Source organism: Xenopus laevis, chromosome 2L (genome assembly GCF_017654675.1).
Source record: "Xenopus laevis strain J_2021 chromosome 2L, Xenopus_laevis_v10.1, whole genome shotgun sequence".
Taxonomy (NCBI): domain Eukaryota; kingdom Metazoa; phylum Chordata; class Amphibia; order Anura; family Pipidae; genus Xenopus; species Xenopus laevis.
Window position 1 is genome coordinate 126,108,573 of NC_054373.1, and position 25,296 is coordinate 126,133,868.

The 25,296-nt window shown below is 36.9% G+C and overlaps 2 protein-coding genes across 4 annotated transcripts in view; one reads left to right on the forward strand and one right to left on the reverse strand.

Moving 5' to 3' along the window:
- ubac2.L (UBA domain containing 2 L homeolog) overlaps positions 1-22,846 on the reverse strand; it is an 83,347-nt gene extending 60,501 nt beyond the window's left edge. The window contains exons 1-5 of one of the 3 annotated variants that reach the window (XM_041582408.1): positions 22,826-22,846; positions 20,303-20,508; positions 18,351-18,478; positions 14,730-14,849; positions 13,387-13,493 (exon numbers count right to left, since the gene is read on the reverse strand). In XM_041582408.1, coding sequence (XP_041438342.1) covers positions 13,387-13,493; positions 14,730-14,849; positions 18,351-18,478; positions 20,303-20,333 — 386 coding nt within the window. In that variant the 5' untranslated portion in view covers positions 20,334-20,508; positions 22,826-22,846. Of the gene's footprint in view, positions 1-13,386; positions 13,494-14,729; positions 14,850-18,350; positions 18,479-20,302; positions 20,509-20,918; positions 21,968-21,987; positions 22,114-22,825 lie in introns of those variants that run through there. The other 2 variants (XM_018247233.2, XM_018247234.2) reach the window with 2 other exon arrangements.
- gpr18.L (G protein-coupled receptor 18 L homeolog) lies at positions 4,725-10,531 on the forward strand. The gene is made up of 2 exons (XM_018247232.2): positions 4,725-5,389; positions 9,413-10,531. Exon 2 carries the CDS (start codon positions 9,438-9,440, stop codon positions 10,431-10,433), a length of 996 nt encoding a protein of 331 aa, XP_018102721.2. The 5' UTR covers positions 4,725-5,389; positions 9,413-9,437; the 3' UTR covers positions 10,434-10,531.
- Positions 22,847-25,296: the final 2,450 nt, after the last annotated feature.

A 25,296-nucleotide genomic window follows, 5' to 3' on the forward strand; every position in this document is an offset into this window, starting at 1 on the left:
CAACCATGTTGTATTACAAGACCAAGACCAACTGCAAATGGTCTTATAATACCACTATTTACCTCCTCCTGCAAGATCATTTTAATGTGTTAACTACACTTTAACTTGACTTCTGAGGAAAAACAATAAGAAATCATCATTACAAGTTCAAGTTTTAGTTGTAGACTAGCACCATCTAGAGGAGGAGCAGGCAATGAGACCCAAAAGAGGCAACCATCTAGTTTGTGGCTCCTACAGACTTTCACGTCACAGTTCAAGCCTTGTGTTGGCTCCAGCACAACAGACTCGGCACATTTCGGCTCGAAATGCAATGTCTCACGTTCCTTAGCCAAAATCTGCCATGAGAAGACAAGATTTGGCTCATGGGTGGCTGAAATCAGCCTGCAGATTGTGTCAGACTGTTTTCTGCCCTGTTTAGCCCAAGCCTTTAGTGGCTCCTGTAAATATCTGGAATGACACGCTTCAATAGTGTGGATAACAGGACAACTTACAATGATGCAGATAAAGTTACAAACAAGGTTTGGGAACTATTACATGCTCATTTTGATATGTTTTAGACAACTGCTGACATTGAGTCTTTTGTGTTTGATAAAGGTTTGTCTAAAATCTGCTTAGATTTTAGGCTATTTAAAGGGGTTGTTCAACTTTCACACACTTTTTTCAATTCAGTTGTTTTTAGATTGTTCCCCAGAAATAAAGACTTTTTTCAATTACTTTCCATCATTTATTTTTTAATTTTTTCCCAAAATCTAAGTTTAAAGTTTAATGTTCGTGTCTCTGGTGTTTGAGTCTGACAGTTCAGTAAAGCTGGCCATAGACGCAACGATCCGATTGTACGAATCGTGGATTCGTACGATTTTCAAACCGTGTGTGGAGAGTCCCGACATTTTTCGTCCGGCGGAGATCGGTTGTTTGGTCGATCGGACAGGTTAGAAAATTTCTGTCGGCTGCCGATAATATCTCTGCGTGTATTGCAGATCGTATGATTTTCAGTGGGAGACTGTCACTAGCTTTGTCTATCGTACGATTGCTGTCAGGGGCAGAACATCGGCTGATCTGTTCTTTAACTACTTTATTTGGTCAGAATGGTAAGACTTTGATCTGAATGATTAGTGGCAGTTTGGGAGATGGGAAAGTCCAATCGTACAATGATTCGTACGATCGGATCTTTGCATCTATGGGCAGCTTAATTCAGGTGCAGACTCGAAACTGTAATTTTGCAACATTGAGTCGATACATTTTTCAGCCGCATCTCTGGAGTATTAGCAACAATTGTATCAAGTCTAACAGCTGCCTGTAATGAAACCCAGAGATTCTGCTCAGCAGGGACAACGATAAGAAATTTATAAACTAAATGTATCCATTTAGAACAGTTTACAGGATCGGCGACCCCCCCCCCCGAGCTGCTTCACAAGGAGAGAAATTACACTTTACACTTCAATATTAGAAAAACCGTAACACATAAAAAATAGAAAGTCATTGGAAAAAGTCGTTATTTCTGGTGATCTATCTGAAACCAACTAGTTGTTTGAAGGTGAACAACCCCTTTAACATGAATTTTAGAAAAATAAAAACAATACCGTCCTTTTGCCACAAGGTGGCAGTAGATATTAGACAAAGGCACAGCGGATATGTGTTGGGGAAATAAATGTGAAAGCCAAGTTAAACAGAAACTGAAACAATTTTTAGATTTCCGTTAAAAAAATAATAATAATATACCCCATAATATGCTTAACTAGCACTAGAACTGGGAAAAAAAACAGGATAAAGTTAAAAGACTGCCTAAAATGATTCTTTTTTTTTTTTTATAATGATGCTTTAGAACAAATATTATAACAAATATGGCATTTGACAATTTAGTTTCCTTTACAGCGAATAGGCTAATTACAAAATGGTAAATGGAAATTGCAGACACACATCGAGACATCTTGTGCAAACAGCAAAGATAGACACTTTCATAGACAATTCCATATATTACAGATCCCAACCTTGCATATGTAAAGGATTGGAAAGAGATCTATGAAGACATCTGCTATGAAGATACCAGGAATCTTTTAGTAGTGACCTTGTTTTATAATAAGTAGTGTATTGGAAGCACCGTAAGACTGATTGCTACTTGTCGTCTAATGTATTAATTAAGCTCTCACACTTCAAAGATACATTTTGCATGTTTTTCTTTCTGTAGTGAAGCTTCCAACCACTCCATGTGAAAGAAATGAAATAACTTACGTTTAAAAAAAAAAGTGACAATGAGGGATGTTGTTCAATCCATACTTGTAGTATTTGTATAGATTTGTGGGCACCTGCTGACATGTTAATTAACAATTTTCTAATCTGGTGTTTGCTATGGTGGGAATACCGAACATTTCTAAGGGCTATTCCACACGGGGAGATAGCCACGCGTTTGCGGTCGCGGCGACAAAGCGCCGCGCCAGTCGCCGCGACCGGCGCAGGCGACAGTTTTGTATGGGCGCCTATGTAAAAACGCCTGTGCTAACCACACGAGGCGATGCGCTTTTCAACAGTCGCCTGAAAATGCCTCGCCAGGCTTTTTCAGGCGACTGTTGAAAAGCGTATCGCCTCGTGTGGTTAGCACAGGCGTTTTTACATAGGCGCCTATACAAAACTGTCGCCTGCGCCGGTCGCGGCGACTGGCGCGGCGCTTTGCCGCCGCGACCGCAAACGCGTGGCTATCTCCCCGTGTGGACTAGCCCTAAAGAGTTTCTAAGGCAATGGCACACCAGGAGATGAATCACCAGCGATAAATCTCTGCTTCTGCTGGTGATCGCCAATAATGTGAATCGCTGGCGGTAAAACCCATGTCTCTTCAGTCTCCTAAAATTGCTTGAAGTTTCCTTTTGAGGCAAAAAATAGAAGGAAGCGAGTAATATGTAAGGAGGGAGAGGATGTAATATTAGAAGACTATGAGAATTCTTTATATTGCTCCAATACCATGAGAGAAAATCTAGGCAGCCAAATAGGGGTTTTTTCAATTGATTAATTATGCACAACCAGTCTTTGATATTTTGTAAGTGTCCTACAGTAATTTTATGCACAGTAGCAGGTATAATATCAAACTTAGGTCACTATCAGATGCAAAGATTAGTCTCCCTTTGATTAATCTCCTCCGAATACCTCTCCTCTGGCAATAGTCTAAATCTCTTGTGAGAAAACATACAAGTCGCTTCAGCTTTCCGAAGTTGCCTGAAACTTCCTAGCAAGTCAACTAGTGATTTCAGAAAGCCAAAGCAACTCATATTCTTCCCCACTGGCAAATTATATTATTGCAGGTAGGAAATCATTCAGAGGAGATTAGTTAGCTGCGCTAGAGGCGATTACTTGCTGGGCGTCTGTCATTGGCCTAAGAAAATAATGGTACCTGATTCAAACAATTGCCTTGTGCAGCATTTATTCAGGAGCCCTGTAAACATTCCATGGTAGTTCCCTTTAAGAGATTCATAAAGGTCACATCTAATTTAACATACTACTAAACTTTATGGCAGATTTATTAAGGGCTGAGTTGTGTTTCCACGAAAAATGAGTTTTTTAGGTTATTTCCGGTTAAAAAAATGAGATTTTTTTTCATACCGACTCTGCAAATAGCTCGAAACCGAAAATACACCATATAAAACCTGTCAAGGTCATGTAGGAACCAATGGCAGACCTCCCATGAACCATTCGAAGATGACGTTCAAGTGTTTTTGTAGTTTCACTCGAAAAAGAAGTTTGAGACGATCATTTTTTTTTTTCGCCGAAAACTCGATCAATTTGAGTTTTCAAGTTGTTATCCCCAAACTCACTGATTTGTGTTTTTTTTAAATCAATTTTTTCTTAAATAAGAAAATAGTTGAGTTCAATCAAGGTTTAAAAAAGCTCACATAGCTCTAAAATTCGACCTTTGATAAATAACCCCCTATGTGTCACACAAAGTTTCAAATTACCCATGTAAAATAAATAGTAGTATATCCTTTTTATTTACCCTACTACATTGTATTAAAGTATGAAGTGATGTTGACCAAGGTGGACATCACTGGTTGGACAGTACATTTACTTAAAGGGCAAGTCAACACCAAAATAAAAATTTGCCTAATTAAAAACTAATATAATTCTAAGTAGCTTTGCCATATACATTCATTACACATTTTCTACAGCTTTTAAGTTATTTGTATATATATTTCTATTGTAAGCAGTGTCTTTCTGTCATTTTCTGTTCTCTGTCCTGGTGGTTCAGACTGTTGATACAATGTAAGACAAGGCGGCTGATTAACAGACCTGTCTCTGCTGGGGAGCCAAGACTTTTGCAACATTGTTTAAATAGCAACAAGTTATGCAAATACTACTTTCTTTAGCAAGTGTTATAACAAATAACTTTGAAAGCACCGAAAATGTTTAATACAGGTATAGGATCCCTTATCCGGAAACCCGATATCCAGAAAGCTCCAAATTATGGAATGGCTCCCATAGACTCCATTTTATCCAAATTTTTAAAAATGATTTTCTTTTTCTCCGTAATCATAAAACAGTAGCTTGTACTTGATCCAAACTAAGATATCATTAATGCTTATTGGAAGCAAAACCAGCCTATTGGGTTTATTTAATGTTTAAATGAATTTCTAGTAGACTTAAGTCATGAAGACCCAAATTACGGAAAGATACGTTATCCAGAAAACCCCAGGTCCCAAGCATTCTGGATAACAGGTCCCATACCTGTACATGTATATTGGAAAGCTGCTTAGAATTAGGTTTTCCTTTATTAGAAGAATTTTTATTTTGGAGTTGACTTGCCCTTAAAGAGTTTTTCAAAATGGAGGCAAGATAAATACAGAAGCTTGTATGAAACCCTAATGCACAGAAAGCCAGAGTGAGCGACAGGTGACATTTTTTTGGTGATGGAATTAACAATGAGCAACCCCATCAAAACAGTCTGATGTCTAAATACTGCCTGCTTCTGGAGCGGTTTACTCCTGCATTAACTTTCTGTTCTGGAAAATTTAATTTTAACACAAGTGTCGCCCTTGTTTTGCATTCTCAAGTGCAATATAATAATATCTCATTATTATCAGAAGAAAGCTGGTGATACAGTTCTAGATTCTTACATGTTTCTCTGAGTGGGTTGTGTTAAAGTTCATTCTTGCATCTTGCAAACCTGTGGGCATGTCTTTGGTTCCTGCAAACATATATATATATATATATATACAGGGAGGGAACAACTTTTTGCTCTTGCAACCTAAAAGACGCCTGTGTGAAAATGAGTTGCTGTATGGTTTCACTTCCTGAGCAGACAACAAGACAAACACAAGTAAAATATTGAAATGAAAAAAAGGAAGCATAAAACTCAAGAAATCAATAACGCAAGAGCATCCGTTTACTATTTTATCAAGCATTAATGGTGAGTACTGACTACATTTGTCTATCAGTTTTATAGTATAGCGTCTGTCATTTATAAAACTGTTTCATATATATATATATATATATATATATATATATATATATATATATATATATATATATATATATATATATATATATATATATATATAAAACATGCTTTAACAGAGATCATTGTAAATAAACGGTTAGCTTATTTTATCAGCAGCTTTCCATAGGACTTTAATGCAGCATATATAATATCCATCCTATAAGACCATTTTGCACATGTTTATAGATATCTAATGTTATCAAATGAAACATTAACAACATCCTTAACAGATTTTACTGTTGTTATATACAATATAATGATGGGGTAGTCAAATTGCTTGCAAAAGGACAGGAACATGTAACCATACAGTTATTTCCACACTTTCAGGCCTGAGGCACAAAACAATAGAAGCAGTAGAAAACCACCACTCAATACAATATACAAGGCAATATGAAATCACAGCTGTGTAACACAATTATACTTACTGTACATCAAGCCAGAACATAAACGTGTCGTGTGTATAGGGATTTACTGTGGCTCATTTATAAGCACTAGCCAAAATTGCACCCAAGCAGTAACCCAATGTAACCAATCAAAGATTTGCTTTCATTATTCAAAATACAGGTGGCTGAAAAAATCCACTGGCTGGTTGTTATAGGTAATTACCCAGGTGCTAATTTGCCCGGATATCATTTGAATACTGAATCCAAATCCCGGCACTTTCTGCTGGAAAAAAAGGGTTTAACTTCAGCTGCTTTCATAATTCTTGACAACCAACTGACTTCATTCAGTCAGACTGGAATATTCAAATTAAGTGTATAGATTCAGTGGAATCATTTGTGAAGGATTTCACATTTGGCTCAGCCCAAAAAAATAATGTATCTGGTGCATCTATAAAGTACATTGATATTTATTCACACTTTATATGAACATCCAGTCTATGTAAGTGCCAGGCACAGTAATAAAGTGAGTTTGGAAAAGAGTCCCATCTACTCTATGGGTTTGTGTGCTCACACACACTCACACACACTCACTCACACACTTGAGAGATCCGAGTCATTGCTGTATCTGAAAATATGTGTAAACTATGTATAGCACCAATACTTGTACCACTGTATCTGTTGTACAATGTATATCAATCATATGTAGTGTATGGCATAACTGCATGATTACTAACTCTGCACATTCTCTATGATCCATCCCAACTGATTGGGCATGCAGCAGAAGGGATAGAGTAGAAAATTAAAGAAAGGAAGTTCTAAACATTTTTTTTTACAGGGGAATTCCTAGTATGGGCTAACATAACTTTACTCATACTGAAACTAAAACTTGAAAATCTTTAAAATGGGTCTTTTCATGCAAAACAATTTTACAAAATTAAAAAGTGCACAACTTATTAAAACGTTGAAGCAATGGAGCAAAGGGACACAGGATTTTACCTGCTCCTACTTATAGCGGCAATCAAAAGTCAAAGAGGCATATTTGTCAAAATTGTTAGTTTTAGCTCAAAAACCCTCAAATTGCATTTAAACCTCAAATTTGATTATTGATAAATGTGCCTCAAAGAGTGCTCTGGTTGTATCCCATTCAGTTCCGATAACATGTCTCAATAAATCCCCTGGAAGATATATACAAGTTAGGACCTTGTGTCTTTTCTAAAAAAAAAGTCTGCATAATCTCTCGTGTAGCCCTACAGGCTGCATAAATAATATTTATACTCCCGATAATGTTCACTTAACATCAATTAGAATATAGTTCCCTCACTACAAGAAAATATTCAAGACAACAAGTCCCAATACTTTGAATTTCTAATGTGCAAAGCCATTTTCAAACCAATATGTCTGCAGAGAATGTAATGATGCTAAAAAAAAACAAAAACAAATACAGAACACCAAAGAAGAGGGAAGAGTACAAAAAAGTGCTTTATAATTACGAATGGTGCATAAACAAGTATATATAGCATCAGTATCTACATAAACAGGGCAATGAAATGCTCAAAATTATGGTCATGCTATAATGTTGTTAAAGAAAAGTTAGCAATGTGTGCCATTGTGTTTATAGATATATATTTATCTAATAAATGTATTCTAATTACAAAAACCCTATTTGGTTTTCCTCCCCACAAGAAATATACACACAACAAAACAACACAGAAATAAATACAATGCTATATGGATCCATGACCTTGATGCTACATTTTAACTTTCAAAAATACATTTAAAGGAGATGGACAGTCTTAATCCCTGGGTGTGCCAAATGTTAGGCACCTCTAGCTTCTGTTAGCAGAAAACTGCACTGGCTCAGGGTTCTTCTCAGGAAGCATGATCAGTAGAGTGAAAAGGCCAGCTTTTTTACTTGAAGCTTGTTTTTTTTTACTCTACTGCAAATGTGCACTGCCTAAACAAAGGAAGAAGCAGTCTGGTGCTTACAGAGAAGAACCTAGGGACATTACATTTTTCTGTTAACCGGAGCACCGGGTCCATGGAAATCAGGTAAATGAGTTCAATCACTGGGGGCAGGCCCAGATTTGTGGCTAGGCTACAAAGGCCCAGGCCTAGGGCAGCAAGATGTAAATCCAGGCTGGACTGGGGAGTCCCAAACACTGGGTTTTATTTAAATAAAGACATACCTGATTCCATAGTTGAAAACCATGATAGTCTATGCCTGACTTACAGAATCACTGACTCCCTCACCATGTTCAAATGTAAAGTGATGGATTCCTGAACTTTAACTTAAAGGTCACGTTTGTGAGGTTTTTTTTCTACCTTAAATAAACTCACAATGAATGCTCTCACTAATAGAGTTAATTGGCAAAAAAACCTTGAATTGATCAAGTTTTTAGGACAAACTTCCGAAAAAAACCCTGAAGCTTGACATCTTAAAATGGTTCAAGGGACCTCTGAAACTGACTTCTATATGACCTCGACAGGTTTTAGCTGGAGTATTTTTGGATTTAGGCTTTTTGCAGCTTTGGGGCATAATGAATGTCAAAAAAATCTAGTTTCTTTTTATCCCGAAAAATTTGAGTTTTTATTGAAACTATCCTCAAAGAACTCAAATTTTTTGGGAAAACACAACTCGACTTTTAAGTCCCTCTGCTTTCTATAGTAAGTAGTGCACAGATTCTATGAAGAGAAGAGGTGCTTATTGTCCAGGAAATGCATCACTTCACAATGCAACAAGGCAAGGAAGGGGTTGCAAGACACTGGGAGTTGACGGAGGGTCATGACATTGTTTGTTCAAATCAGGAATAGATGTTAATGGTTTTCTTTCAATCTGTGGAATCAGGTAAAATTATGTTTGAAAAAAAAAACCACAAAAAAAAAAACTTATTTCTGGAAGTTCAGTGTTTATACACTATTTTTACATAATCCAAATTAAAGGAGTTTGTGTCAAATGCGAAAGGGGTATACTTCCCTTTAACAAATTACTAAGAATTTGTCAATGTTTGTCTTTAGTCACATTTAACCCATGGGAAAGTCCCTCTCTTTGTCCATTTATGCTGCTGTTCTAGCCAAGTCTGGCTCTGGAACATTTGCATTTGAATGATTTGCATTGCATTTTTTGTGTTAATAGTTCCTTTTTGCAAAGATGTTGATATATGACGCTGAAACATACCCAAAGCATCTACATTATACAGACCATGTATATGTCTTGCTGATCACAAAGACTTCACAGTGATGTTGGGTTATGTCGATTCAGGCTAACATACCACCCCCAGGTGCGAGTCGTGGTCCGGATTTTATGCAGGGCCCTGCCCATTGGTGATTTCAAGGCCCATCCTGAATCTTTAACATACACTATAGCATACAAGCATTTATACAAACTACTCAAGACAAATCAAGCACCAAGAGAGTAAATATTTAATTTGTACTGCAGTGTCAGGAGACGGGGTGATTGAGGAGCATTTTTGCTTAGTTTTATTATAAAAGGCTTTGTTCTCATTTAAAAAATATTATTACATGAGATGGCTTGTCTTTTCCCTCTCTACAGGTTTGGATTTGGTTTGGGACTAAACATGGATACAACTTATCACAATCAAAGTGAAAGGCTTGAGCACAACTGGTATTATGAAGAGTATCGTGTTCCTGCACTTATTTATTACAGTGTTATGTTACCCATTGGGCTTTTAGTCAATCTCACAGCTATTTGGGTATTTAGCTGTAGCACGAAAAAACGCACCACAGTCACTGTGTACATGATGAATGTTGCACTGCTTGACTTAATGTTCTTATTATCTGTTCCTTTCCGCATAATATACTATGCAAAACAATACTGGCCCTTTGGAGATGTATTCTGTCGGATCCTGGGTGCTCTCACTGTATTTTATCCTAGTGTTACACTGTGGCTCCTCGCATTTATAAGTGCTGATAGATACATGGCTATCGTGCAACCTAAGCATATCAAAGAACTGAAGAACATTTCAAAAGCAATGGCAGCGTGCTTTGGAATATGGATAATGACTATAGTAACCACAACACCTTTACTCTTAATCTATGATGATCCAGAAAAGGAATTTAATTTTACTACTTGTTTTAAAATGTTTGACATCAACTACTTTAAAAGGAACAACATCTTGAACACTGCTCGTGTGATTTTCTTCTTCATCATTCCTTTGTCTATCATGATAGGCTGTTACTGCATCATTATTTATAGTCTAATCAGTGGCAAAACCTCTCGTCTGAAGTCAAAAGCAAAGAAGAAATCAATACGGATTATTATCACTTTAATTGTGCAAGTTTTGGTGTGTTTTGTGCCTTTCCATGTATGTTTTATTTTATTTACAGTTCAAGATGGACTGGATCTCTACAGATCATGGGGAATGTTATCTACATTTCTAATGAATCTCAGCACATGTTTGGATGTTATCCTGTACTACATAGTATCAAAACAGTTCCAGGCTAGAGTTATAAGTGTCATACTATATCGAAACTACCTTCGAAGTGTACGGAGGAAAAGTATACGAAGTGGAAGTGCTCTTTCTCTGAGTAATATCAACAGTGAAATGATGTGATGGTACAAACAATATTTTCACCATTCTATGGCATTACCTTCTTGTTATAATAAGAAAAGGCTTGTGTTTCTTTTTGAATAAAAAAAACTGAAGTTTAATTTCTCTTTTAGAAAAATAACTGCAGGTTTTTTAAACTGTGTCAAATGGGTTTCCCAGGATTTCTTACCTATGTTTCCAAAATATTTTTAAAGGGATACTGTCATGGGAAAAAATGTTTTTTTCAAAATGAATCAGTTAATAGTGCTGCTCCAGCAGAATTCTGCACTGAAATCCATTTCTCAAGAGAGCAAACAGATTTTTTTATATTCAATTTTGAAATCTGACATGGAGCTAGACATATTGTCAATTTCCCAGCTGCCCCAAGTCATGTGACTTGTGCTCTGATAAACTTCAATCACTCTTTACTGCTGTACTGCAAGTTAGAGTGATATCACCCCCTCCCTTTTTCCCCCCAGCAGCCAAACAAAAGAACAATGGGAAGGTAACCAGATAGCAGCTCCCTCACACAAGATAACAGCTGCCTGGCAGATCTAAGAACAGCACTCAATAGTAAAAACCCATGTCCCACTGAGACACATTCAGTTACATTGAGAAGGAAAAACAGCAGCCTGCCAGAAAGCATTTCTCTCCTAAAGTGCAGGCACAAGTCACATGACTGGGGGCAGCTGGGAAATTTACAAAATGTCTAGCCCCATGTCAGATTTTAAAATTGAATATAAAAAAATCTGTTTGCTCTTTTGAGAAATGGATTTCAGTGCAGAATTCTGCTGGAGTAGCACTATTAACTGATGCGTTTTGGAAAAAAAAAATTTTCCCATGACAGTATCCCTTTAACCAAATTCTTAATGGGACAATTGGATTTATAGCTGGCCTCGCACGGATAGCTAAAATGCATCAGACCAATATACAGGTTCTGAGAAAGCACTACCCATGCATTATTGGGTTCCCTGTTGACCCAACAAATGTGCCAAACTAAAGGGCTATTTTACTAATATAAATGCTAAGTTATTCAATGCATGTACATTTCCCATAATGTAGTATTTTTTTTTTATTCTACTATAATATAAGATAAACGAGCATGTGCCACAGTTTGTGCAACATTTACCAATATGGATGCTAATTGGTGCATTTGACAAATCACAAATAATGTTGCGGGACTGGTTCTTCTGGGTCGACACAGATGCAAATGCTTTCCCTTCCAATATGGCAATCCACGCAAGGCCAGAAAGGCTATTAGTGTCCGATTCATTAGGTGCTAATTATTTGCATGAGTAGGCGCAATATACATAGGGATTCCTGCTGTTAACACCTCCTCAAGGTAAGTATTAATTCCAGGGCTCCCTTACTACATTTTTATTGAGGTACACCTCAGCATTTATTTGTTATGCAGTATGAATGGTACACAGAGGCACATTAAGTCGGTTGGCACATTAATTATGTTATTCCCATTGACTTTATTAGACATTGAGTTGGGGGAAAATGCAGCAGTCGCAACATTACAAACTTCTATATGGTTCATTTAGCTTAATACACTGAATTAAATACTTTGTCTGATTTGTAAGATAAATATCACTTTGCCCTACCATCTGCATAATTAACAAATGTCAACATATAGTCAGTATATTTATGCAGAGGACAACTAATTCCGACAGAAATGACCAGCAATAAACTATTTATGTATATGTATATAGATAGGTTTACAACAAAAGGTTTGTCTAAATATGATGTAAAATACGTTTTTTAAACTGTATTTGAGCTTAAACCTGTTTTACGGGATTCAACCGTATGATAGGTTACAAACAGACAGTTTACCTTCTGCTCAATTGACATGTGAAACCCATTTTGTGCCCTACAATTTAACCCCCCTAAGTTAAAAACATAGATATGAATATATAAAAATAAATAACTGCAATAATAAGATTCCTATATTTCTAGTAGTATTCAAATAATACTGTAAAGTACTAGGTTTTTAAAATGGGCCCTGCCACCAACTGTTGGAGAAACACCTAAGAATGCGCTACACAAGTTTGGAAATGTATTTTTTTTTAAAGTCCTTGGCTATGTGCAAGTATGAAAGTAATATTTTATCTTGTGTGTTTAATGATTATCCGTAGGGCAATGTCCGGCATAGACCTTTGTCGCCAGCTGAAGATCGGCTCTCCCACAGAAGACTAAATGTTTGCAAATACCCTTTAATTCAGAATAATGGGGATCACCGCAAGTGAAACAGTTTATGTGTGACAATATGGCTTAATCATGGGAAATTACTTAGGCATTAAGCTGGACAGCCAAATGTAAAGTGTAATACATGCAGCAATCTCTGTGCTTTTGCATTAAAGGGTACTTTTGGACACTTGTCGCCTGTGGGAGAAAACCTTACCCACGAACTACAAAGAATTTAGGTCTATGGCAAACAGCAATTAAAAGCGAATTCTGTATGCACCTGTCCTGTGCAGGAATTATGTGATCCAACTGTCACTGCACACACACATAAACAAGCAAGAACACAGGATACACAGACAGCCATAGCCTTTTCTCCTCCGCTGAGAAAACTTTGCTTATGCGATAAATGTAAAACTTAACACCATAACAAAATGTTGATTTTAACATCAAAATACCATCAAAATTATAACAGCTACAGCTAACTCATTTTGTGGAAGTATACCATTTGCCAAAACTAGTAACCTAAAAAAAACCATGACTGTACGAGTAAAGGAAAACTCTTGTACTCTCTGTACTTTCAGTTTCTACATAAAAATAAAAGTCCTTGAAACAACCACTGACATTTATATATAAATACATGTAGAGCATTGCATACTGTGGTTTATGACTTGTGCAGAAACAAGAGAAACCACAAAGCCTAAACATTCAGTATACTCTCATAAGAATTACATTTTGCGTTAACATTTTGTAAATAAGTGAGGAACAAGCTTTAGGAATAAAAATTACTTACAATCCAGAAGGCAAAGTAGTAAGTGTTGTCCCTGATATAAACTGTAGCGCTTCAACAAGTAGGAAATCGAAAACTGCAGAGAGTGTCCAGGTCACCAATAAAAATGACTAAGAATTAAAAAAAATAAAAAGATTAAGTATACAGATTTTGCGGTGTCCATTATAAATGCTAATCACAGGTGGAATATTGTATAGCTGAGAAATATGCATGAAGCACAATACAAGATACAGATTAAATTCAAATGACAAAAATGGTTTAGAACATGAATACTTCTGTTGGATAATCTGGAAATTAATTAGGTAATAAGTTGTTCCCACTGAATTGAATCTAGTCCCGATGTCTTTCATGGCCTACTGCATAAAATAAAAAGGAAGAATGTAACAGGGCAGTATTTTAAAAATATTTTTCCAGAAGAAAATTACAACGCAACTGGGGTTGTGGGTGGTGTTTTATATCTAAGGCTTTAGGTGCGCTGCATTTTGATTGTGACTCGCTCATACTTTAAAGAAAGAAAAAGAAAATTAGTTAAAGATGTAATTTAATAATAATTTAGTAAGGTTTTCCCTTTTAAGGACCACTATACCCTTAAACTGTCCAGCACAATTGTTCTAAGGATAGTGGAATACATATCATGGTATTTATTTTATGGTATCTCTTAGGACAGGTTATCAGAAAACCTTGTCTTAGGAATGTAATTTGCCATTAAAAGCCCTGTTCTGCTAGCAACACACTTAACAATCATAACCAGTGGACTGCTAGACCATGCTGCATTTTGCTTTGTGTAGTGAATAAATAGAACAAGAACCTGACCAAAGGCATCAATGAAACTACAGCAAGTCTGCCGGGAGAAACAATGGCTGCTTAGGCAATGCTAGGGCTAATGTTTTTCAGCAATATGGACAGCTACCGGCCCACATGAGCAATAACTGGACATGAATGAAATCTGCCGGTCACTGGGTAGACTTTGACCACAAAATGTTAATTTATGCATTTCCTGTCTGCACAGCAACAAGATGTGATTCATGTCACACACAAGGTGTTACTGGTGTTTTCTCCACCCTAAAAAACAGAGTTGCACCAGTAATGCTGTTTTAGAAACTTGGGGAAATAATAAAAACCGAAAAATGAATATCTTATTAGCTTTTACCTTTATTTTCATAAAGTAAATCCAGAGAGAAAGTGAAACAGAAAGAGACCTGTCCCTTCAACAATGTGCTTTGTTACAAGAGTCGCAAGTTAATACAGACATTCAATATTATAACGTTATATTTAACTCTCTCTCAAAGTGTTTAAAAGCTAAATGCAAGATATTATTTAGCTTTTAATGCGTCATTATGACTTACTGTAAATTTTCGACTACCAAATCTTCTTTCCAGTGTTCTAAAATTATATATTAGCAAACTGCTGCAAAATGTGTCCTTCAGATCCAGACAAATAATTCTCCCAGATATCAGTTTCCATATCTGCAAAACAAATGAATACTAATGAATAATGAATTTACATGAATACTTTTCATCAGAAGGAAGATAATCTATCGTAAAGATTAAAGCAAAATGAAAGAATTTGTATCCAATGTTGCGTGCACTTTCACAGACCAGCAGAGGACGGTGGTTAAGAAGAAAGAAACTTTATTTCCCCAACACTCCTCCTAACGCGTTTCGTGTAGTGTCACACATACTCATAAGCAAAGTTCTTTTTTGGGCCTCAATGCACACCAGTCACAGAAAGTTTAACCTATTAGCAGAGAATGAGATTTACCCACAAAAGTAAATAACAGCAATTTTGAAATTCTTGTTTTTAGATCTCATTTCATGAAGTTTAAGATTTAAGCCAACATTTAGTCTTATGTGCTAATAAATGCACATAAATGCAACGTTTTCTGTACATGTTCATAGGAGTAACAGCCTAATTACATTCAATGTTATTTATTTTTATCTATTATATGTTATTTATAAAGTGCTGAGACACTTACAACGTGCTTTACAGAGATAAAACATCATACGCATGAGTACCTGCTCCAGTGTATCTTACGATCCAAAGTTCCTAGAGGAAACTCCCAAGACAAGGAGAGTACATACACAGACTCTCCAGATCTGTATCAAAACTGGTATCAAACAGAGGGCCTACATACACATCACATTTGGACAGTATCAGCATTCATATATGTGTACGCAACTCCTATGTCAGTCCAGCAAAGAGAGTGCTGAACACAGACAAAAATCCCTGGAGGACGATAAACATTAGGAATACCAGTAGAATAGTTGGGCCAGATGTTGAGTGTAATGGGGCTGCTGTACCTGCAGACAATTGCAGCAGCCCTTTTCAGGAGAACTGAACCCTAAAAATTAATATGGGTAGAAATGCCATATTTTATACACTGATCTTATTGAACCAGTCTAAAGGTTCAGCATCTCTATAGTAGTAATGATCCAGCCCTTCAAAGTTGTGAGGGCTCATCCTCTGGGATTTAAGGTTTCATCCGTAGCACATTATTGGGGTAAAGCTCATAGAAGGAGTAACAGTGCCACTCCGTTTACTATAGACTACATATATATATATATATATATATATATAACTGTCACAAGATAAGGCTGATTCATAAATACTTCAGATTATTGGTGTGTATATATATATTTATATTTTTTTTTAGTATCTTGTGAGTTGGTCCCTACGCTCAGTAACAGACAGCAGCACAGAGCATGTTAAGTGAAACACCAGAAAAGAAAATGGAGAGCTACAAGGGGGCGCAGATGTTTACTGCTAAAGGGATATGGTTGCCTTGGGCTAGTATAGAACCAAAATGGCTAATATTGAACCAAAATATAATGTACAACATTTCTGCCCAACTTTTACAGTTTTAGAAGCTTTAATTCTGCTTTAAAAGAATACTATGCATGCGCTGAATACAGCATTTTGGGGGGTTTTCTATTTTAAAAATTTGGCTGAATATTTAGGGTATAAATTTAGTTTGGCAGAAAGTCATGTTAAGTCTCTGAATAGCGATATATGCCAATTTTATGTTCCAAGATGATGGAAATTTCAGTATGCAAACTAGGGTTCAAATTCGGTTCAGTATTTATAGAAATCTGTTTGGCCAAATTCAAAAATTATATATTCTGTGCATCTCTACACAAGGTGCAGCAATTCAAAGGAAAATTAGAAAGTTATCAGTTATTTTTTTTTTTTTTTTTTTTAAAAATGCATTTGTATAGCATGTAAAATGTGCTTAACCAAAAATAAAAAAATCATTTTTATTTTCAGCATTTTGATCTTGTCCTTGAAAAAGCACATGAATACTCTTAAAAGGGCATTTTTTAATGTGTCACCTTTGTATTAACTTTATTACATTTATCTAGCTAAAAATAATAAAATGTGGCAAATGTAACAGTTAAAAGATGACTTTACACTGCATTTAGTTAGCTGGAAGGCAAGATTTCCTGTACAAATGCATAGCTGTGAAGTTTCCTGCATACACTGCATACACAGTATGTCTATAAATATAAAGAAAGAGGGTTTTTGCTGTGCTATTAAGGGATGTCATCAGTCAGAAACATTAAATAAAATTTTTGCAGGCTATAAAAGTGTTCTCTCTCTCAAATTGTTGAGTCAATGTGAGGCATCACAAACATAAATTTCAAAAATGCACTATACAGAAAGGCCTAAACATTGGCTTTGCTTACAGATACCCAAGTGCAATTAATCACTGTCCAGCCTCTCTGGAGTTGTAGTGCATTTAAAGGAGAAGTCAACCCTTAAAAAAAACCATACCCCCCACCCTACATAGAGCCCCCTTCCTCCTCCCCCCCCAGCCTAAGTGTTACCCCGGGCAAATGCCCCTAACGTTTTACTTACCCCTCGGTGCAGATACAGGCATCGGAGTTCACAGGCGCCATCTTCAGCCATTGTGGTAGTCTTCATAATGAGACCATCGCTTTGTCAAATTGCGTGATTTTCAGTGCACGCACAGTTGTCGCGAAACAGAACAACTTTGCATGCGCCGACATGCCGGTCTCATTTCGAAGAGAAGATGGCGTCCATGAACTCCAATGACTGCATCTGCACCGAGGGGTAAGTAAAACGCTAGGGGCATTTGCCCGGGGAAACACTTAGGCTGGGGAGAGGAGGGTATATGTAGGGTAGGGTTTTTTAAGTTTATGGTTGAATTCTCCTTTACTGGGGTTGTTCGTCTATGAGTTAACTTTTAGTATGATTTAGAGAGTAATATTCTGAGACAATTTGCAACTGGTTTTCATTTTTTTATTTGTGGATTTTAAGTTATTTCTCTTTTTATTCAGCAGCTCTCCAGTTTGCAATTTCAGCAATCTGGTTGCTAGGATCCAAATTACCCTAGCAACCATGCATTTCTTTTGAATAAGAGATTGGAAAATAAATGAGAGGGCCTGAATACAAAGATGAGTAATAAAAACTAGCAATAAAAATACATTATAGCCTTACAGAGCATTTGTTCTTTAGATGGAAAGAGTCAGAAGAAGGCAAATAATGAAAAAAGAAAAAAGAAAAATGAAGACCAGTTGAAAAGTTGCTTAAAATTGGACTTTCTATAACATAATAAAAGTTAACCTAAAGGTGAACCACCCCTTTAAAACAAACAGTTTTCAAGCATGCTGGTCAGCCAGCTCAGCTTTAAGAATTGTTTGTGCAAACTTGTATAAGAAAAGCCTAGGTCACTTCTACAGTTATTAATTGTTAAACAGATTACAACAATCACCCCTACTGAATTCCTGTTGCATAGGTTTGTATGATTTACACAATACCTGAATCATGCTTAAAGAAAATAGTTTTCATTTGTGATGGTTAACAGTTGATGTCAGTACGACTATAACAATGCTAAAATAATAACATAGCTCAACTGTATAGCACTTACTTGCAGACTATGTAATTAAGCACTGTCAGCCATTTATTTGAATAGAGCATAATTGTGAGCACATAATTATTCAACTTACATGAAAATCTTCTTTTATTGCCTTTATATTATAGAGAAACAATTCTTGTTGATGTTGGAACAAAAATGTCAATACAATGGAGAGAAAACTTGGGATGAGCAAGAGTCCTTTGGACAGCGGAGCTTTATCTGTAGGAGAAAAAAATAAAATAAAACGTTGTTATGCACACACTACATTTTCTTTTTGTTTTTTTTTAAGATAATTATCCTTTACAAAATATTAAGCAGTGGCTTACAAGGAATAGAACCCCTTTCAGGGCAGCACTGTGCCCACTGCTTAATAAGGATATTTTCAAAATTTTCTGTTCTTTCAGTTTAGGGACATTTGCTGTGAAGAACTATTTACTGAAAAAACTATATATTTTATTTTTTTCAAGACAAAATATGCTTTCTAATTATGTCTGAGTTGTTTCCCTTAAAATTAACTTTTAGTATGATGAAGAGAGTGATATTCTAAGAAATTTGCAGTTGGTTTTAATTTTTTTGTGGTTTTTGAGTTATTCAGCAGTTCTTCAGTTTGAATTTCAGCAATCAGGTTGCTAGGGCCCAAATTATCCTAACAACCATGAATGAATTGATTTGAAGAGACTGGGATGTTAATAAGAGAGGGCCTGAATAGAAAGATGAGTAATAAAAAATAGCAATAACAATAAATGTGTAGCCCTTTAGAGCATTTGTTTTTCAATAAGTTCAGTCATCTCCATTTAAAAGCAGGAAAGTGTCAGAAGAAGGCAGCAAAAAAAAAGAAAGAAAAATGAAGGCCAATTGAATTAGCCATTCTATAGCATACTAAACGTGAACATAAACGTTAACCACCCTTTATTGTATAACTCCACTTTGGTAAAACTATATATAATGCTAAAATAAAAAATGAACACTACTTTTCATAATACAAGTATATGTTCTGGAAGCTTTAGATGTGAGAGCGCTGAACCTTTGGCTTGGGAAAGCTGTCTTGTTTAAAAGAAACAGGGAGTGACTTGGCAATAGGGACAGCATGGGAGCAATATTTAAAAGGTGACCTACCCCTATAAGATGCTTTTCCATATGGTGTTTAGATGCAAAGATGTGCATTTAAAGGTTCCTCCTTAACAATAAAGGAGAATAGTTGATGCAGGCCTTCATCCGATGGCCTGCATGGGCCCCAACATGAAGCCAAACCATAAGAACAGCCGTGCGCTCATACATATCAAACATTGCATGCAGTCCTACCGGCTTCTAAAAGAAGAATTCTAATACAGAGCATGAAGTAGGGGTTGCAAGGGGGTTTGCTGGACGACCCTGGCAAAATAAGCCAGCGGAGAACATTCATTTAGGGCCAGTTGATACACTAATTTCATTGATGCTGCTAAGGAAGGTATCAATTAAAGAGATGATAAACCCCCTAAAAAGTCCACTAATTAAATCCAAAGAGAAATAAATGGAATGGTCCATACAAAAGGAAACATATCCAGTTAAAACAAATTCGGTTAACTGATTAGGCAATGAAAAGATGTCCTTGTCTTAAAGGAAAACTAAACCCTAAAAATGAATGTGGCTAAGTCTAAAGTTTCAGCTTCTCAATGGCAGCAATGATCCAGGACTTCAAACTTGTCACCAAATTTGAAAGTGTCTGTGATCCTCACATGCTACTGGGGCATCTTTGAAGGCACATATCTTCCCTGCTAAAGGGCTGTGGCTGTCTTGGACTGGTACAGAAGCATAAAAACCTAAAGTACAACATTTCTAGCCTACTTCTTTAGTTCTCCTCTAAAGTGCTACATGAGAGTCTAAGCAACAGCATAACATGTTTTTCAAAGGTAACAAATAACAAAATAGATATTAAATGTCTACATAAAAAGCAAAAGGTTATATACTTATCAGTAACATTTTAGTTTTACATGGCAAAATATAATACTCACACACACATTCACACCTCTGTGATAATTAAAATACAATGTCTTTACTACTCACAGAGTCCACTGGAGCCAGTACTGGCGATCATGATTGATTTTTTCACTTGTCCAAGGCAAAGGTCAAAGCACGCATTGATCACCTTCTTGTGGAGAATAAGTTACTGGGACAGGCACTTGCAAATGTAGTATAAATCTGTTATAGCTACATTAATAGGTATACTACCTATAGCAAATTGAAGTAAACTCCTGCATAGCATACTGAATCTGAAAAAAAAAGTGAAATTAATTGTTTAATGACAACACTGTGAATTAAAATAAACCCAATACTAGCACATCAACATGGGCAGATTAATTAAAAATAATTCTAAGAAGTATGGATTCTAAGAGTCCTGTAAAAAACAGGAATACAATGCAATTTGAATTAACACTTGTATGAATAAATGCATGAAACCTTAAGCACACATTTTGTTTTGACTACTGCTAGACTCTCTGGAATCACCTACAACTGTTATCTTTATTCTGCCTAAGCACTGGGGTAGGCAATGTGCCTCATGTATAAGCATTTGGGCTACAGTAGTGTTTAAAAATATGTGGCTACCTCTGGCAAAATTACAAAATTTGCAACAGTCATAGGTTTTATTATTGTACAAGATGCCCTATGTGTACATGGTCACCTTTGCATTGTTCCATTCATTTAGTCGAACAGCTTGAAATTTAGAGGAGCCGCAGCGTAGGGCTGCCGCCTGGCAGGTATTTTACTGGCCTGGCCGGTAAAAATGATGGTTGATCCCAATGTTATTAATAGGGAAAAAAGATAAAATATATAGGAAGGCCTGTATTTTTTTTCCAGAAAAAGTCGCAACCCTACGCAGAGGTGCAGCTCCTATTCATTTTCTTTTTGCTGACTGACAAACAGACATGCCCAGATGGTCGGGACTTGGTCTAGGCTTGTATGGTCAGCTTAATTTTGTTCTCTATAGTGAATCCAACCCCTACGGATTTTATTAAGCCGGTGTTCCTTTTAGGAATAAAATGCACCAGCATGAAGAAAAAAGTAGCAAAACACTGCAAATCTTACTTAACTTTCCTAGGTGTCATTTAGCAAATATACACTTGCACAAGCACATATTAAGCTCTACTGGTCATGCAAGTCTGAGTTAGGGACAAATGTGCATTTCCTTTAACCTATGGGTATCTATGCTGTTTAGGGATGATACCATTTATATATCTTGAAATCTCTTCCTCTAATGGAAGAATGTATCACACCCGCAAGCTAAAAGACCTGGAGGAAAAATAACTTCTGTTACACTGTATTAAAACTAGACACCCATAGGATAAAGGAGAACTTAAGGTATAACCCAACCCCAAATTGAAAAAGTTGACAGCAATGACATTCTACTGCTGAACTCACACGCTCTCAATTGAATCACATGTAAAGTGCACTGCCCTTGCTAAAGGTGAGAACTGCACCTGCAGCAACTCACTTCTGAAAAATATCAATGTTTTGCACAGGGATCTATAAAGGCAGATAATATAACGCCTAATTGTTTCCTTCGGTGAAATACACAAGTGTGTATGTAAACATGTTTCTCGTCTGTAAATAAATCGAACTCCTGCCTAAATAAATTCGCAAACTTTACGTATGTCCTCCTCTTTTCAAACTGTGCTACACTCGACAACTCAAACACCGACTTGACACTAATGTCCTAACAACACGCACAGAGGGGATATCACACTGATTACCTATAAGCAGGAAGCCATTGCAAGGAAACACATATCATTAGACTACCACTCCCGTCATGCGTTGCGAGGTACAGTTACGGGTCGCGATTAGGGGCATTTAAAGAAGCGAGGGTAGAGCGGACGAGTGTAGCAATGCAAAGACTTGGGTTAAACGAGAAAGTGTCACAGAGGGACACAGTCTAGCAGGCGGATTTAGTGAAGCTAAATCTAAGAACATAATTATTACAGGAATATTTTAAATAATAGACGCGAGTCTTTACACATGTGCGTGTTTCTGTGTAAGTACGCCTGCGGCCTGAAGCTGGCTGTCTCTGTGCCTGTCTCAGAGAAACTGTATACAATGTGACACTACAAATATATTTCTCACAATATTTTATATATACTTCTGCCGCAAGTAGCCGCAGTTTCTAGTGGAATATAAGTTTGTATTTTTCAGCTAGAGGGCGTTATTATGGTTTTTGATTAACATGGCTGTCGCAGTCCCAACATTTTGGAAACAGAAAGAGGGACAAAAGGATTTATTATTATTTCACCACGCCTATTTTTGTGGCCACACCCTTAATTACTGTGTCCATTTTACAATATTTGGTAAGCTATGAAAGTTTCAACACATTTCTATGGTTTTTATATGTTATTACAGTTTTGCTAATGAAGGTGAATTGACCTTTAAGCTGTGAGTCTTAATTCTTATCAAAAACTGTTACAAAAGTATCTTAAAGGAGAAATCAACTTGTTCTGAAAAAAACCCATACCCCCACCCCAGGTAGACCCCCCTCCCTCCTCCCCCTAGGCTAAGTACCCGCCCCCCCCCGGGAGATGCCCCATACTCCATACTTACCCCTCTACTGGAAGGGTAGATGGTTTTCAACTCCCATGGCTGTTAGTTCAGGGAGTGCACCTGGTTCCCAATTTTACTTTGGTGAACACAGACCATCTCTTTATTGCATGCTTATTATATTCTAGTTCACCTGCTACTAGGACCTGGGCCACCATCAGGGGGGAATTGGGGCGGGGGACAATTGTCCCGGGCCCGATGGCTTCTATATGTTAAGGGGGGCCCCGCGTGCTGCGTTTCCTGGATTAGCCGGGCCCCCCTTGAACTGCCGAAGTAGGAGCCGAGCCACGGTGAACTTTTTTTTTTAAACCTTTAAACCATTTGTGTTATAGTGGAATTACCACTAATCATTGTGAATTTATGACTACGTGTGGGATCACATGAAACACGTCAGGATAAGATAAGGGTCTGTGATATAAAGCTGTTTGAACTTTTACCGCTGCCTGGAGTTCCGTGAAGTATGTGCTGTATGCTGTGTTCATTTATTGTAGTTGCAAACTGGAGAGCTGCTGAATAAAGAGATAACTAAAAAAACACAAATAATTAAAAAAATTAAAACCAACTGCAAATTGTCTCAGAATATCACTCTCTTAATCATACTAAAAGTTTAGTAAGTAAGTTTAAAGGTGAACAACTCTTTAATGTAAAAAGATACACTGGGTCAACCAAAAACTGTACATTTAGGAAAGTAAACATTGCACTGTAATATTCTTACTTGAAGGCACAGGTTGGGATGTTAGGTTCTCCCCTAAAAGGATAAAACAATAATTTTCTCAATGTAGACCCTGTCAGGGTTCGAAAATGTTAAGGCACAGTGTGTAAATAGAGGAGAAAGCTGGGTACTGGGCAGTGGAGTAACTAGATGTAACAGTGCCCCACAGCAAATTCATTTTAGGGCCCCCAACATATCCAGAGGTTGCCCTATTTTACCAATTTATGTTAAAATTGTCCATTATATGGGCCTCATGGGACCCCCTATACTTCCTGGGCCCCCCTGCAGCTGCAGGGTCTGCTTCCTCTGTAGTTACACCCCTGGTACTGGGGAATAGCAGAGCAAAGTCCATGCAGCAAGGTACAAAAGGTAAAGTCAATAGGTAAGTTACAAGACAGATATACATAGTCCGATAGGATAAAAGGTCAAACATCCAGAAAAAGCACATACCAAAGACTAATAACTGCAGGCCAACTATTGGACAAAGTATGTAACCTGGTAATGCTCTTTAAAGGGCTATTGGGGCCAAAGTCTGTATAATGAGTTTGCAATGTCATGACAGCTTCAATACAGCTTGGTGCTATAACACCACGGTTTGAGGTTGTGAGCCCCTGATGTTTTGAGTAGCACTACCTGAGTGTGTGTTTCACATTATAGAGAAATGCAAAAGTTTTTCCAAGGTTAACTCAGTTTTTAGGCAGGAAGAGGGGCCCAGCTAGCCTACCACTGTTTGTTTCTAGATATGGACATATTTAATGCGTGTATTTGATCACCTAAGATTGTGAATTTTTATCCAGCTTTTATGTAACACCATAAACAAGGTTTTATCTATGATGCCGCCCCCCTTTATTTTATTTAATATATACATGGTGAAGTTATAAGAAGACACTTTGGGGTTATTTACTAACTACTTATTTCCGGTCTGGCTTTTTGGGGCAAAACTCAAATGTTTCTGTTTGTTTGTTGGAGCTTGAATTTTTTTCGAGATTTATTAAAGGCCGATGCAGCAAAAAAACAGAATCTGGAAATCCGCCGTCTCAGACCTGCCAAGGTTGTGTATAAGTCAATGGCAGAGGTCCCTATACTATTTTCAAGTTTCTGTGGTTTGCTCTGGACCTTTTCTGACTTTTTAGGCAAAAATTCGGGCTTTTCGGGAAAAAGCCCAAAAAATCAAGCGATTCAGGAAAAAACAATAAAAAAAATCTACGATTCGAGTTTTTGCTAGATTTTATCGAGTTTTTACCCGAACAGATAAAATCAATATTTTTTTTAGTAATAAATAAGGTCAAGTTTAGTCTGACTTTTTTTAATTAAAAAAATCTGAACAATTCGGATTTTGATAAATAACCCCCTTAATGTGGCCCTGCAGTAACAAACGGGAAGCCTGAAATATACCTTCGTCTGTGAGTAAACTGTGAGACTTAAAGGGGATGTATGGCTAAAAACGATAATCCCCCTTTGCCTTTGGTGAATGAATATAAGCCTTTTTGCAAATTGCAAAGCATTATGTTTTTTTATGAGCCGGTTTTGTGTTGCTCGCAGCACAATCAATTCCCCCACATATCTGCAGCGTTTAAAACCTTCACGGCTCGTGGCCATCTTCTCTGCTGCTTGGCCCACCTGCCTCTTCTGCTAGTCCCGCCCGGGTTTGTGTTGCTGCAAGCAACACAAACCCGGCTCATAAAAATTATGCTTTGCAATTTGAAAAATTCATTTTATGACAACTAAAGTAGTTGTTGTACTGTCACTTTATGCACGGACT

Bases quoted from the DNA above. Each gene is read 5' to 3' on its own strand.
- gpr18.L (XM_018247232.2), top strand. From the start codon at position 9,438: ATGGATACAACTTATCACAATCAAAGTGAAAGGCTTGAGCACAACTGG.